This window comes from Scyliorhinus torazame, chromosome 12 (assembly GCF_047496885.1).
Source record: "Scyliorhinus torazame isolate Kashiwa2021f chromosome 12, sScyTor2.1, whole genome shotgun sequence".
NCBI classification, from domain to species: Eukaryota; Metazoa; Chordata; class Chondrichthyes; order Carcharhiniformes; family Scyliorhinidae; genus Scyliorhinus; species Scyliorhinus torazame.
The window spans coordinates 138,169,028-138,182,517 of NC_092718.1; the positions used below are offsets into that span (position 1 = coordinate 138,169,028).

Sequence of the window (13,490 nt, forward strand, 5' to 3'; positions counted from 1 at the left end):
TTGTTGAGAACAGAGACTCAGTCCTCGCACTGGGAGAGTGAGTGTTGTTGAGAACGGGGGACTCCTCACACCGTGAGAGTTCGTGTTGTTGAGGATGGGGAGAACCTCACACGGGGAGAGTGAGTGTTGTTGAGAACGGGGAGACTCCTCGCACACTGGGAGAGTGAGTGTTGTTGAGGACAGGTAGACTCAGTCCTCACACTGGGCGAGTGAGTGTTGTTGAGGACGTGGAGCTCCTCACAAGGGGAGAGTGAGTGTTGTTGAGAACAGAGAGACTCAGTCCTCATACGGGGAGAGTGAGTGTTGTTGAGGAGAGGGAGACTCAGTCCTCACGTTGTTGAGAACGGGGAGACTCCTCACACGGGGAGATTGAGTGTTGAGAACGGGGAGACTCCTCACACTGGGAGAGTGAGTGTTGTTGAGAACTGGGAGTCTCCTCACATGGGGAGATTGAGTGTTGGGAACGGGGAGACTCAGTCCTCACACTGGGAGAGTGAGTGTGGTTGAGAACGGGGAGAATCAGTCCTCACACGGGGAGAGTGAGTGTTGTTGAGAACGGGGAGACTCCTCACACTGGGAGAGTGAGTGTTGTTGAGGACAGGGAGACACGGTCCTCACACTGGGAGAGTGAATGTTGTTGAGGACGGGGGGACTCCTCACCCTGGGAGAGTGAATGTTGTTGAGAACGGGGAGACTCCTCACACGGGGGGAGTGAGTGTTGAGAACGGGGAGACTCCTCTCACTGGGAGAGTGAATGTTGTTGAGAACGGGTAGACTCCTCACACGGGGAGAGTGAGTGTTGTTGAGAACGGGGAGCCCCTTCAAACTGGGAGAGTCAGTGTTGAGAACGGGGAGACACCTCACACAGGGAGAGTGAGTGTTGTTGAGAACGGGGAGACTCCTCACACAGGGAGAGTGAGTGTTGTTGAGAACGGAGAGTCACCTCACATGGGGAGAGTGAGTGTTGTTGAAGACAGGGAGACTCAGTCCTCACACTGGGAGAGTGAATGTTGTTGATGACGGGGAGACTTCTCACATGCGGAGAGTGAGTGTTGTTGAGAACGGGGAGACTCCTCACACGGGGAGTGAGTGTTGTTGAGAACGGGGAGACTCCTCACACGGGGAGTGAGTGTTGTTGAGAACGCTGAGATTCCTCACACTGGAAGAGTGTGTTGTTGAGAACAGGAAAACTCCTCACATGGGGAGCGTAAGTGTTGAGAACGGGGAGACTCCTCACACTGGGAGAGTGAGTGTTAAGAACGGGGAGACTCCTCACACTGGGAGAGTGAGTGTTGTTGAGAACGGGGAGACTCCTCACACGGGGAGAGTGAGTGTTGTTGAGGACAGGGAGACTCCGTCCTCACACTGGGAGAGTGAGTGTTGTTGAGGACGGGGAGACTCAGTCTTCACACGGGGAGAGTGAGTGTTGTTGAGGCCAGGGAGACTCAGTACTCACACTGGGAGAGTGAATGTTGTTGATGACGGGGAGACTCCTCACACTGGGAGAGTGAGTGTTGTTGAGGACGGGGAGACTCCTCACACTGGGAGAGTGAGTGTTGTTGAGAACTGGGAGTCTCCTCACATGGGGAGAGTGAGTGTTGGGAACGGGGAGACTCAGTCCTCACACTGGGAGAGTGAGTGTTGTTGAGAACGGGGAGACTCAGTCCTCACACGGGGAGAGTGACTGTTGTTGAGGACAGGGAGACTCAGTACTCACACTGTGAGAGTGAGTGTTGTTGAGAATGGGGAGTCACCTCACGTGGGGAGGGTGAGTGTTGTTGAGAACGGGGGACACCTCACACGGGGAGAGTGAGTGTTGTTGAGAACAGAGACTCAGTCCTCACACTGGGAGAGTGAGTGTTGTTGAGAACGGGGGACTCCTCACACCGTGAGAGTTCGTGTTGTTGAGGATGGGGAGAACCTCACACGGGGAGAGTGAGTGTTGTTGAGAACGGGGAGACTCCTCACACACTGGGAGAGTGAGTGTTGTTGAGGACAGGTAGACTCAGTCCTCACACTGGGCGAGTGATTGTTGTTGAGGACGTGGAGCTCCTCACAAGGGGAGAGTGAGTGTTGTTGAGAACAGAGAGACTCAGTCCTCATACGGGGAGAGTGAGTGTTGTTGAGGAGAGGGAGACTCAGTCCTCACGTTGTTGAGAACGGGGAGACTCCTCACACGGGGAGATTGAGTGTTGAGAACGGGGAGACTCCTCACACTGGGAGAGTGAGTGTTGTTGAGAACTGGGAGTCTCCTCACATGGGGAGAGTGAGTGTTGGGAACGGGGAGACTCAGTCCTCACACTGGGAGAGTGAGTGTTGTTGAGAACGGGGAGAATCAGTCCTCACACGGGGAGAGTGAGTGTTGTTGAGAACGGGGAGACTCCTCACACTGGGAGAGTGAGTGTTGTTGAGGATGGGGAGACTCCTCACACTGGGAGAGGGAGTGTTGTTGAGAACGGGGAGTCTCCTCACACGGGGAGAGTGAGTGTTGTTGAGAACGGGGAGACTCCTCACACTGGGAGGGTGAGTGTTGTTGAGAACTGGGAGTCTCCTCACATGGGGAGTGTGAGTGTTGGGAACGGGGCGACTCAGTCCTCACACTGGGAGAGTGAGTGTTGTTGAGAACGGGGAGACTCCTCACACTGGGAGAGTGAGTGTTGTTGAGAACAGGAAAACTCCTCACACGGGGAGCGTGAGTGTTGAGAACGGGGAGACTCCTCACACTGGGAGAGTGAGTGTTGTTGAGAACGGGAAGTCTCCTCACACTGCGAGTGTGAGTGTTGTTGACAACGGGGAGTCTCCTCACACGTTGAGAGTGAGTGTTGTTGAGGACAGGGAGACTCCGTCCTCACGCTGGGAGAGTGAGTGTTGTTGAGGACGGGGAGACTCCTCACACTGGGAGAGTGAGTTTTGTTGCGCACGGGGAGACTCCTCACACTGCAGGAGTGAGTGTTGTTGAGAACTGGGAGTCTCCTCACACTGGGCGAGTGAGTGTTGGTAACGGGGAGACTCAGTCCTCACACTGGGAGAGTGAGTTGTTGAGAATGGGGAAACTCAGTCCTCACACTGGGAGAGTGAGTGTTGTTGAGGACGGGGAGACTTCTCACGCTGGGAGAGTGAGTGTTGTTGAGAACGGGGAGTCTCCTCACATGGGGAGATTGAGTGTTCAGAACGGGGAGACTCCTCACACTGGGAGAGTGAATGTTGTTGAGAACTGGGAGCCTCCTCACATGGGGAGAGTGAGTGTTGGGAACGGGGAGACTCAGTCCTCACACTGGGAGAGTGAGTGTTGTTGAGAACGGGGAGACTCAGTCCTCACACGGGGAGAGTGACTGTTGTTGAGGACAGGGAGACTCTGTCCTCACACTGGGAGAGTGAGTGTTGTTGACGACGGGGCGACTCAGTCCTCACACTGGGAGAGTGAGTGTTGGAAAGGCTGACGGACTTGAGGTTGTTTTCGTTGGAGAGAAGAAGGTTAAGAGGAGACTTAATAGAGGCATACAAAATGATCAGGGGGTTGGACAGGGTGGACAGTGAGAGCCTTCTCCCGCGGATGGATATGGCTGGCACGAGGGGACATAACTTTAAACTGAGGGGTAATAGATATAGGACAGAGGTCAGAGGTAGGTTCTTTACGCAAAGAGTAGTGAGGCCGTGGAATGCCCTACCTGCTACAGTAGTGAACTCGCCAACATTGAGGGCATTTAAAAGTTTATTGGATAAACATATGGATGATAATGGCATAGTGTAGGTTAGATGGCTTTTGTTTCGGTGCAACATCGTGGGCCGAAGGGCCTGTACTGCGCTGTATTGTTCTATGTTCTATGTTGAGGACGGGGAGACTCCTCACACTGGGAGAGTGAGTGTTGTTGAGAACGGGGAGTCTCCTCACACGGGGAGATTGAGTGTTGAGAACGGGGAGACTCCTCACACTGGGAGAGTGAATGTTGTTGAGAACTGGGAGTCTCCTCACATGGGGAGAGTGAGTGTTGGGAACGGGGAGACTCAGTCCTCACACTGGGAGAGTCTGTGTTGTTGAGAATGGGGAGTCACCTCGCGTGGGGAGGGTGAGTGTTGTTGAGGACGGGGAGACTCCTCACACGGAGAGAGTCTGTGTTGTTGAGAACGGGGAGACTCAGTCCTCACACAGGGAGAGTGAGTGTTGTTGACGACGGGGCGACTCACTCCTCACACTGGGAGAGTGAGTGTTGTTGAGAACGGGGGACTCCTCACACCGTGAGAGTTTGTGTTGTTGAAGACGGGGAGACTCCTCACACGGGGAGAGTGAGTGTTGTTGAGAACGGGGAGACTCCTCGCACACTGGGAGAGTGAGTGTTGTTGAGGACAGGTAGACTCAGTCCTCACACTGGGCGAGTGAGTGTTGTTGAGGACGTGGAGCTCCTCACACGGGGAGAGTGAGTGTTGTTGAGAACAGAGAGACTCAGTCCTCACACGGGGAGAGTGAGTGTTGTTGAGGACAGGGATACTCTGTCCTCACACTGGGAGAGTGAGTGTTGTTGAGGACAGGGAGACTCTGTCCTCACACTGGGAGAGTGAGTGTTGTTGACGACGGAAAGACTCAGTCCTCACACTGGGAGAGAGAGTGTTGTTGAGGACGGGGTGTCTCCTCACACAGGGAGAGAGAGTGTTGTTGAGAACGGGGAGTCTCCTCACACAGGGAGAGAGAGTGTTGTTGAGAACGGGGAGTCTCCTCACACAGGGAGAGAGAGTGTTGTTGAGAATGTGGAGACTCCTCACACTGGGAGAGTGACTGTTGTTGAGGACAGGGAGACTCAGTCCTCACACGGGGAGAGTGAGTGTGTTGAGAACGGGGAGTCTCCTCACACGGGGAGAGAGAGTGCTGAGAACGGGGAGATTCATCACACTGGGAGAGTGAGTGTTGTTGAGGACGGGGAGACTCCTCACACGGGGAGAGTAAGTGTTGTTGAGGACGGGGACACTCCTCACACGGGGAGAGTGAGTGTTGTTGAGAATGGGGAGACACGATCCTCACACTGGGAGAGTGAGTGTTGTTGAGAACGGGGGACTCCTCACACCGTGAGAGTTAGTGTTGTTGAGGACGGGGAGACTCCTCACACGGGGAGAGTGAGTGCTGTTGAGAACAGGGAGACTCTTCACACACTGGGAGAGTGAGTGTTGTTGAGGACAGGAAGACTCAGTTCTCACACTGGGAGAGTTAGTGTTGTTGAGGACGGGTAGACTCCTCACACGGGGGAGTGAGTGTTGTTGAGAACGGGGAGACTCCTCACACTGGGAGAGGGAGTGCTGTTGAGAATGGGGAGACTCCTCACACGGGGAGAGAGAGTGTTGTTGAGAACGGGGAGTCTCCTCACACAGGGAGAGTGAGTGTTGTTGAGAATGGGGAGTCTCCTCACACAGGGAGAGAGAGTGTTGTTGAGAATGTGGAGACTCGACTTCCGGGTGCGGCGATGACCAGCTGAGTCACACGTTTCGGCAGCTCCCGGTGGAACGGACTTTTGGGCTCTTAATAAGAGCCCCAACGGTAATTTTAACGGCTAAAAGTACTGTGCGGTGAACCAGAAGGGAATCCCCCCTGGATACGGATGAAAAAAGGAGAGGAAGGTGGCCGGATTGCAGTGGATCCTTTAGAGCAGCGGCAAGGAAGGCAAGCAAAAACCAAGATGGCATCGGAAGGTGGCAGTTTAATATGGGGCCCTGAACAACACGAGTTTTTGAAACGCTGCGTGGAAGAACTCAAAAAGGAAATGAAGAAGGAGCTGTTGGCCCCGATATTACAGGCGATCGAAGGGCTAAAGGAAGAGCAAAAGACCCAGGAGCGGGAGCTTCAGGTCGTGAAGGCAAAGGCTGCCGAGAATGAGGACGACATACAGGGCCTGGTGGTGAAGACGGAGATGCACGAGGCACACCATAAACGATGTGTGGAAAGGCTGGAGGCGCTGGAGAACAACGCGAGGAGGAACAACCTAAGGATTCTTGGTCTTCCTGAAGGTGCGGAGGGAGCGGACGTCGGGGCATATGTGAGCACGATGCTGCACTCGTTAATGGGAGCGGAGGCCCCGGCAGGTCCGCTGGAGGTGGAGGGAGCATACCGAATGATGGCGCGAGGACCGAGAGCAGGAGAAATTCCTAGAGCCATAGTGGTGAGATTCCTCCGTTTTAAGGATAGAGAGATGGTCCTTAGATGGGCAAAGAAAACTCGGAGCAGTAAGTGGGAGAACGCGGTGATCCGCGTATACCAAGACTGGAGTGCGGAGGTGGCGAGAAGGAGGGCGAGCTTTAATCGGGCCAAGGCGGTGCTTCACAAAAAGAAGATAAAATTCGGAATGCTGCAACCGGCAAGACTGTGGGTCACATATCAAGGGAGGCACCACTACTTTGAGACGGCGGATGAGGCGTGGACTTTTATCGTGGAAGAAAAATTGGAATGAGCGGGTTATTAAAAAAAGAACGTTTGAAACAAAGTGGTGGGGCGAGTATGGGGGGCGAAGAGGGGGGTAAAAAGGGGGGAAAGAGGAGATTTATGTTATTAATCCTGCGATGTGGTAACTTTTCTCTCTTCCACAGGAGGTGGTGGGGGGAGGAAAGGAGGTGGAAGAGATGGGGCGTTGGCCATTGGGGACGGGGCCAAGGGGGAAGCGTGGGCTCGGTTCCCGCGCTATGATAATCATGGCGGGAATAGGGAAGCAGGAAGGAGGGAGCGTCGCACAGTGCGAGCCGAGGTCACGGGGGGAAGCCGAGGTCGGCCAGAGTTTGCTGACTTCTGGGAGCAACATGGGGGGTGTAACTACGCTAGTGGGGGATCTAGCGGGGGGGTGGGAGGGGGGAATTATAGGGCTTCTGCTGCTGGGGAGAGGGGGGAGCTGGTATGGGGTGGGATGGGCGGGGGGGCACCGCCTGGGGGGGGACACAGCTGCGTGGGAACCGGGTGAGGAGCTGGAAAAAGGGGATGGCTAATCGACAAGGGGTGGGGGGTAAAAAGCCCCCCAACCCGGCTGATCACGTGGAATGTGAGAGGGCTGAACGGGCCGATAAAGAGGGTACGGGTACTCGCACACCTTAAGAAACTTAAGGCAGACGTGGTTATGTTACAGGAAACGCACTTGAAACTGATAGACCAGGTGAGACTACGCAAAGGTTGGGTGGGGCAGGTGTTCCATTCGGGGCTAGATGCGAAAAACAGGGGGGTGGCTATATTAGTGGGGAAGCGGGTAATGTTTGAGGCAAAGACAGTGGCAGATAGCGGGGGCAGATACGTGATGGTGAGTGGCAAACTACAGGGGGAGACGGTGGTTTTGGTAAACGTATATGCCCCGAACTGGGATGATGCCAATTTTATGAGGCGTATGCTAGGACGCATCCCGGACCTAGAGGTGGGAAAGTTGGTAATGGGGGGAGATTTCAATACGGTGTTGGAACCAGGGCTGGACAGGTCGAGGTCCAGGACTGGAAGGAGGCCGGCAGCAGCCAAGGTGCTTAAAGATTTTATGGAGCAGATGGGAGGAGTAGACCTGTGGAGATTTAGCAGACCTAGGAGTAAGGAGTTTTCGTTTTTCTCCTATGTCCACAAAGTCTATTGGCGAATAGACTTTTTTGTTTTGGGAAGGGCGTTGATCCTGAAGGTGAGGGGAACGGAGTATACGGCTATAGCCATTTCGGATCACGCTCCACATTGGGTGGACTTGGAGATAGGGGAGGAAACAGAAGGGCGCCCACCCTGGAGAATGGACATGGGACTAATGGCAGATGAGGGTGTGTGTCTAAGGGTGAGGGGGTGCATTGAAAAGTACTTGGAACTCAATGATAATGGGGAGGTCCAGGTGGGAGTGGTCTGGGAGGCGCTGAAGGCAGTGGTTAGAGGGGAGCTGATATCAATAAGGGCACATAAAGGATTCCCAGTTGAATTTTACAGGAAATATGTGGACTTGCTCGCCCCGCTACTGATGAGGACCTTTAATGAGGCAAAGGAAAGGGGACAGCTGCCCCCGACTATGTCTGAGGCAACGATATCGCTTCTCCTAAAGAAGGAAAAGGACCCGCTGCAATGCGGGTCCTATAGACCTATTTCCCTCCTAAATGTAGACGCTAAGATTCTGGCCAAGGTAATGGCAATGAGGATAGAGGATTGTGTCCCGAGGGTGGTCCATGAGGATCAAACTGGGTTTGTGAAGGGGAGACAGCTGAATACGAATATACGGAGGCTGCTAGGGGTAATGATGATGCCCCCACCAGAGGGGGAAGCGGAGATAGTGGTGGCGATGGATGCCGAGAAAGCATTTGATAGAGTGGAGTGGGATTATCTGTGGGAGGTACTGAGGAGATTTGGTTTTGGAGATGAATATGTTGGATGGGTGCAGCTGTTGTATAGGGCCCCAGTGGCGAGTGTGGTCACGAATGGACGGGGATCTGCATACTTTCGGCTCCATAGAGGGACAAGGCAGGGATGCCCTCTGTCCCCATTATTGTTTGCACCGGCGATTGAGCCCCTGGCAATAGCATTGAGGGGTTCCAAGAAGTGGAGGGGAGTACTTAGAGGAGGAGAAGAACACCGGGTATCTCTGTATGCGGATGATTTGTTGTTATATGTAGCGGACCCGGCGGAGGGGATGCCAGAGATAATGCGGAAACTTTGGGAGTTTGGAGAATTCTCAGGATATAAACTGAACATGGGGAAAAGTGAGTTGTTTGTGGTGCATCCAGGGGAGCAGAGCAGAGAAATAGAGGACTTTCCGCTGAGGAAGGTAACAAGGGACTTTCGTTACTTGGGGATCCAGATAGCCAAGAATTGGGGTACATTGCATAGGTTAAATTTAACGCGATTGGTGGAACAAATGGAGGAGGACTTCAAGAGATGGGACATGGTATCCCTGTCACTGGCAGGGAGGGTGCAGACGGTTAAAATGGTAGTCCTCCTGAGATTCCTCTTTGTGTTTCAGTGCCTCCCAGTGGTGATCACGAAGGCTTTTTTCAAAAGGATCGAAAAGAGTATCATGAGTTTTGTGTGGGCCGGGAAGACCCCGAGAGTGAGGAAGGGATTCTTACAGCGTAGTAGGGATAGTGGGGGGCTGGCACTACCGAGCCTAAGTGAGTACTACTGGGCCGCCAATATCTCAATGGTGAGTAAGTGGATGGGAGAAGAGGAGGGAGCGGCGTGGAAGAGATTGGAGAGGGCGTCCTGTAGGGGGACTAGCCTACAAGCTATGGTGACGGCCCCATTGCCGTTCTCACCGAAGAAATACACCACAAGCCCGGTGGTGGTGGCAACTTTGAAAATTTGGGGACAGTGGAGACGGCATAGGGAAAAGACGGGAGCCTTGGTGGGGTCCCCGATAAGAAATAACCATAGGTTTGCCCCGGGGAGAATGGATGGGGGATTTGGAATATGGCAAAGAGCAGGAGTAACGCAACTGAAAGATCTGTTTGTGGATGGGAAGTTCGCAAGTCTGGGAGCGCTGACCGAGAAATATGGGTTGCCCCAAGGGAATGCATTCCAGTATATGCAACTGAGGGCTTTTGCGAGGCAACAGGTGAGGGAATTCCCGCAGCTCCCGACGCATGAGGTGCAGGACAGAGTGATCTCAAAGACATGGGTGGGGGACGGTAAGGTGTCAGATATATATAGGGAAATGGGGGACGAGGGGGAGATTATGGTCGATGAGCTGAAAGGGAAATGGGAAGAAGAGCTGGGGCAGGAGATTGAGGAGGGGCTGTGGGCGGATGCACTAAGTAGGGTAAACTCATCGTCCTCGTGTGCCAGGCTAAGCCTGATTCAATTTAAGGTGTTACACAGGGCGCATATGACTTGAGCACGGCTCAGTAAATTTTTTGGGGTAGAGGATAGGTGTGCGAGATGCTCGAGAAGCCCAGCGAATCACACCCACATGTTCTGGTCATGTCCGGCACTACAGGGGTTCTGGGTGGGGGTGACAAAGGTGCTTTCGAAGGTGGTGGGGGTCCAGGTCGAACCAAGCTGGGGGTTGGCTATATTTGGGGTTGCACAAGAGCCGGGAGTACAGGAGGCGAGAGAGGCCGATGTTTTGGCCTTTGCGTCCCTAGTAGCCCGGCACAGGATACTGTTGATGTGGAAGGAAGCCAAGCCCCCGGGGGTGGAGACCTGGATAAATGACATGGCAGGGTTTATAAAGCTGGAACGGATTAAGTTCGTCCTAAGGGGATCGGCTCAAGGGTTCACCAGGCGGTGGCAACCGTTCGTCGAATACCTCACAGAAAGATAGAGGGAATGGGAAAGAAGAAGGTAGCAGCAGCAGCCCAGGAGAGGGGGGGGGGGGGCGGGGAGGAACCAGAAGGACTCTCAGGGTTGTTAATATATATGTATAATATGTATAGGTCGTTGCTATAAATAATTGTATATTGGACTGTTAAATCATATTTTTGGAGAGTGTTTATCTGAGACAAGGCAGTTGCCATTTAGTTTTAGTTTTCATTTTTGTTACATATTATTTATTCTTTGTTTATAAAACAGGTCATTGTTATTTATACTGTTATATTATTGTGTAAAGGATACACAATGTACTGTGATGGTTGACCAAAAATTTTCAATAAAATATTTTTTAAAAAAAAGAGAATGTGGAGACTCCTCACACTGGGAGAGTGAGTGTTGTTGAGAACAGAGAGTCTCCTCGCACAGGGAGAGAGAGTGTTGTTGAGAATGTGGAGACTCCTCACACAGGGAGAGTGAGTGTTGGGAACGGGTAGACTCAGTCCTCACACTGGGAGAGTGAGTGTTGTTGAGAACGGGGAGACTCAGTCCTCACACGGGGAGAGTGACTGTTGTTGAGGACAGGGAGACTCAGTCCTCACACTGGGAGAGTGAGTGTTGTTGAGAACGGGGAGTCACCTCACGTGGGGAGGGTGAGTGTTGTTGAGGACGGGGAGACTCCTCACACGGAGAGAGTGAGTGTTGGGAACGGGGAGACTCAGTCCTCACACGGGGAGAGTGAGTGTTGTTGAGAACAGGGAGACTCAGTCCTCACACGGGGAGAGTGAGTGTTGTTGAGAACGGGGAGATTCAGTCCTCACACTGGGAGAGTGAGTGTTGTTGAGGACGTGGAGCTCCTCACACAGGGAGAGTGAGTGTTGTTGAGAACGGGGAGATTCAGTCCTCACACTGGGAGAGTGAGTGTTGTTGAGGACGTGGAGCTCCTCACACTGGGAGAGTGAGTGTTGTTGAGAACGGGGAGATTCAGTCCTCACACGGGGAGAGTGAGTGTTGTTGAGAACGGGGAGACTCCTCACACTGGGAGAGTGAGTGTTGTTGAGGAGGGGAGACTCCTCACACAGGGAGAGTGAGTGTTGTTGAGAACGGGGAGACTCAGTCCTCACATGGGGAGAGTGAGTGTTGTTGAGGACAGGGAGACTCCTCACACACTGGGAGAGTGAATGTTGTGAAAGGGGAGACTCCTCACACTGGGAGCGTGAGCGTTGTCGAGAATGTGGAGTTTCCTCACACGGGGAGTGAGTGTTGTGTATTGGGAGCCTTCTTACTCAGAGAGTGAACGTTGACAAGAGCGGGGAGACATCCTCATGTGGGGAGTGAGTGTTGTTGAGAAAGGTGGAGAATCCGTCCTCACGGGAAGAGTGAATGTTGTCGAGAACAGGGAGAATTGGTCCTCGCTTGGGGAGAGTGTGTGTTGGCGAGAAGAGGGAGTCTCTCTCCTCCCACCGGGAGGGCAATTGTTGTTTAGAATGGGGATGTAAATGCTTGGTGAGCCCGGTGTTACATGTGTTTGTGGAGAGGTACTGCTTTGTTAACCTTCTTGTTTTGCTTCCTGCAGTCTGAGATTTTAGTCCCAGTAGCTGGTCACACGCTGACCCAGTGCCAGAACTCCAAGCTGCTCCTCATTGGGGGTTATTCCCCTCAGAATGGCTTCAACAACAAACTGCTAGGGTATAAGATTGACTCGGCAGCTTGGAGCATCAGCCAGCCCACGGGAACTGCACCCACAGGTAGGAATAAGAGACCGGAACTAAAGCATTGTCCAACCATAGGCCAGCAGGAGAGAGGCTCACAGAGAGACGCACGCTGTACACAGACCCTGACCCCCCCCCCCCAACACACACACCAGATTCTCACTGTACACTGACCCTGACCCACACACAGACGCACGCTGTACACAGATCCTGACCCCCCCCCCCAACACACACACCAGATTCTCACTGTACACTGACCCTGACCCACACACAGACGCACGCTGTACACAGATCCTGACCCCCCCACACACACACACAGATTCTCACTGTACACTGACCCTGACCCACACACAGACGCACGCTGTACACAGATCCTGACCCCCCCACACACACACACAGATTCTCACTGTACACTGACCCTGACCCACACACAGACGCACGCTGTACACAGATCCTGACCCCCCCACACACACACACAGATTCTCACTGTACACTGACCCTGACCCACACACAGACGCACGCTGTACACAGACCCTGACCCCCCCCCCACACACACACACAGATTCTCACTGTACACAGACCCTGACCCCCCCACACACACACACACACAGATTCACACTGTACAGACCCTGACCCACACACAGACGCACGCTGTACACAGACCCTGACCCCCCCCCCCCCCCCACACACACACACAGATTCACACTGTACACAGACTTTGAGCCCCATAAACTCACACTGTACATAAACCCTGACTCTCACACAATAATAATAATCTTTATTGTCACAAGTGGGCTTACATTAACACTGCAATGAAGTTACTGTGAAAAGCCCCTCGTCGCCATATTCCGGCACCTGTTCGGATACACAGAGGGAGAATTCAGAATGTCCAAATTACCTAACAGCACGTCTTTTGGGACTTGTGAATGGAAACCGGAGCACCCGGAGGAAACCCACGCAGACACGGGGAGAACGTGCAGACTCTGCACAGACAGTGACCCAAGCCGGGAATTGAACCTGGGACCCTGGCACTGTGAAGGAACAGTGCTATCCACTGTAGGAAGAGACTCACACTGTACAAAGACCCAAACTCTCACATGCAGGGAGACTCCTATTGTGCACAGACCCTGCCCCACACAGAGGCCCTCATTGTACACAGACTTTGACCTACACAGAGAAACTCAGACTGTACAGCGATCCTAACCCACATACACACAGCCTCACACTGTACAAAGACCCTGACCTACACAGAGACACTGTACACAGACACTGACCCCAACACATGTAGAGATTCACACTGTACACAGACCCTGACCCACACACACATGAGACTCTCACTGTACACAGACCCTGACCCCCACACGCACACGAGACTCATACTGTACACAGACTCTGACATACACAGACTCGCACTGTACACCGACCTTGACCCACAAACTGAGAGAGTCGCACATTGTACACAGACACTGACCCAGACAGAGCCTTACACTGTACGCAATGCAGCTGCTGTACAGATAACGAGTGGGAGAATGCTTGTGGCAATTGATTCAGAGTGGCAT

General features: G+C 53.2%; 1 protein-coding gene across 2 annotated transcripts in view; it reads left to right on the forward strand.

Moving 5' to 3' along the window:
* Window positions 1–13,490, forward strand: part of megf8 (multiple EGF-like-domains 8) — a 584,430-nt gene that overhangs the window by 333,702 nt on the left and 237,238 nt on the right. For both annotated transcript variants that reach the window (XM_072469091.1, XM_072469092.1), the window contains one exon: window positions 11,796–11,967. In XM_072469091.1, coding sequence (XP_072325192.1) covers window positions 11,796–11,967 — 172 coding nt within the window. The remainder of the gene's footprint in view (window positions 1–11,795; window positions 11,968–13,490) is intronic.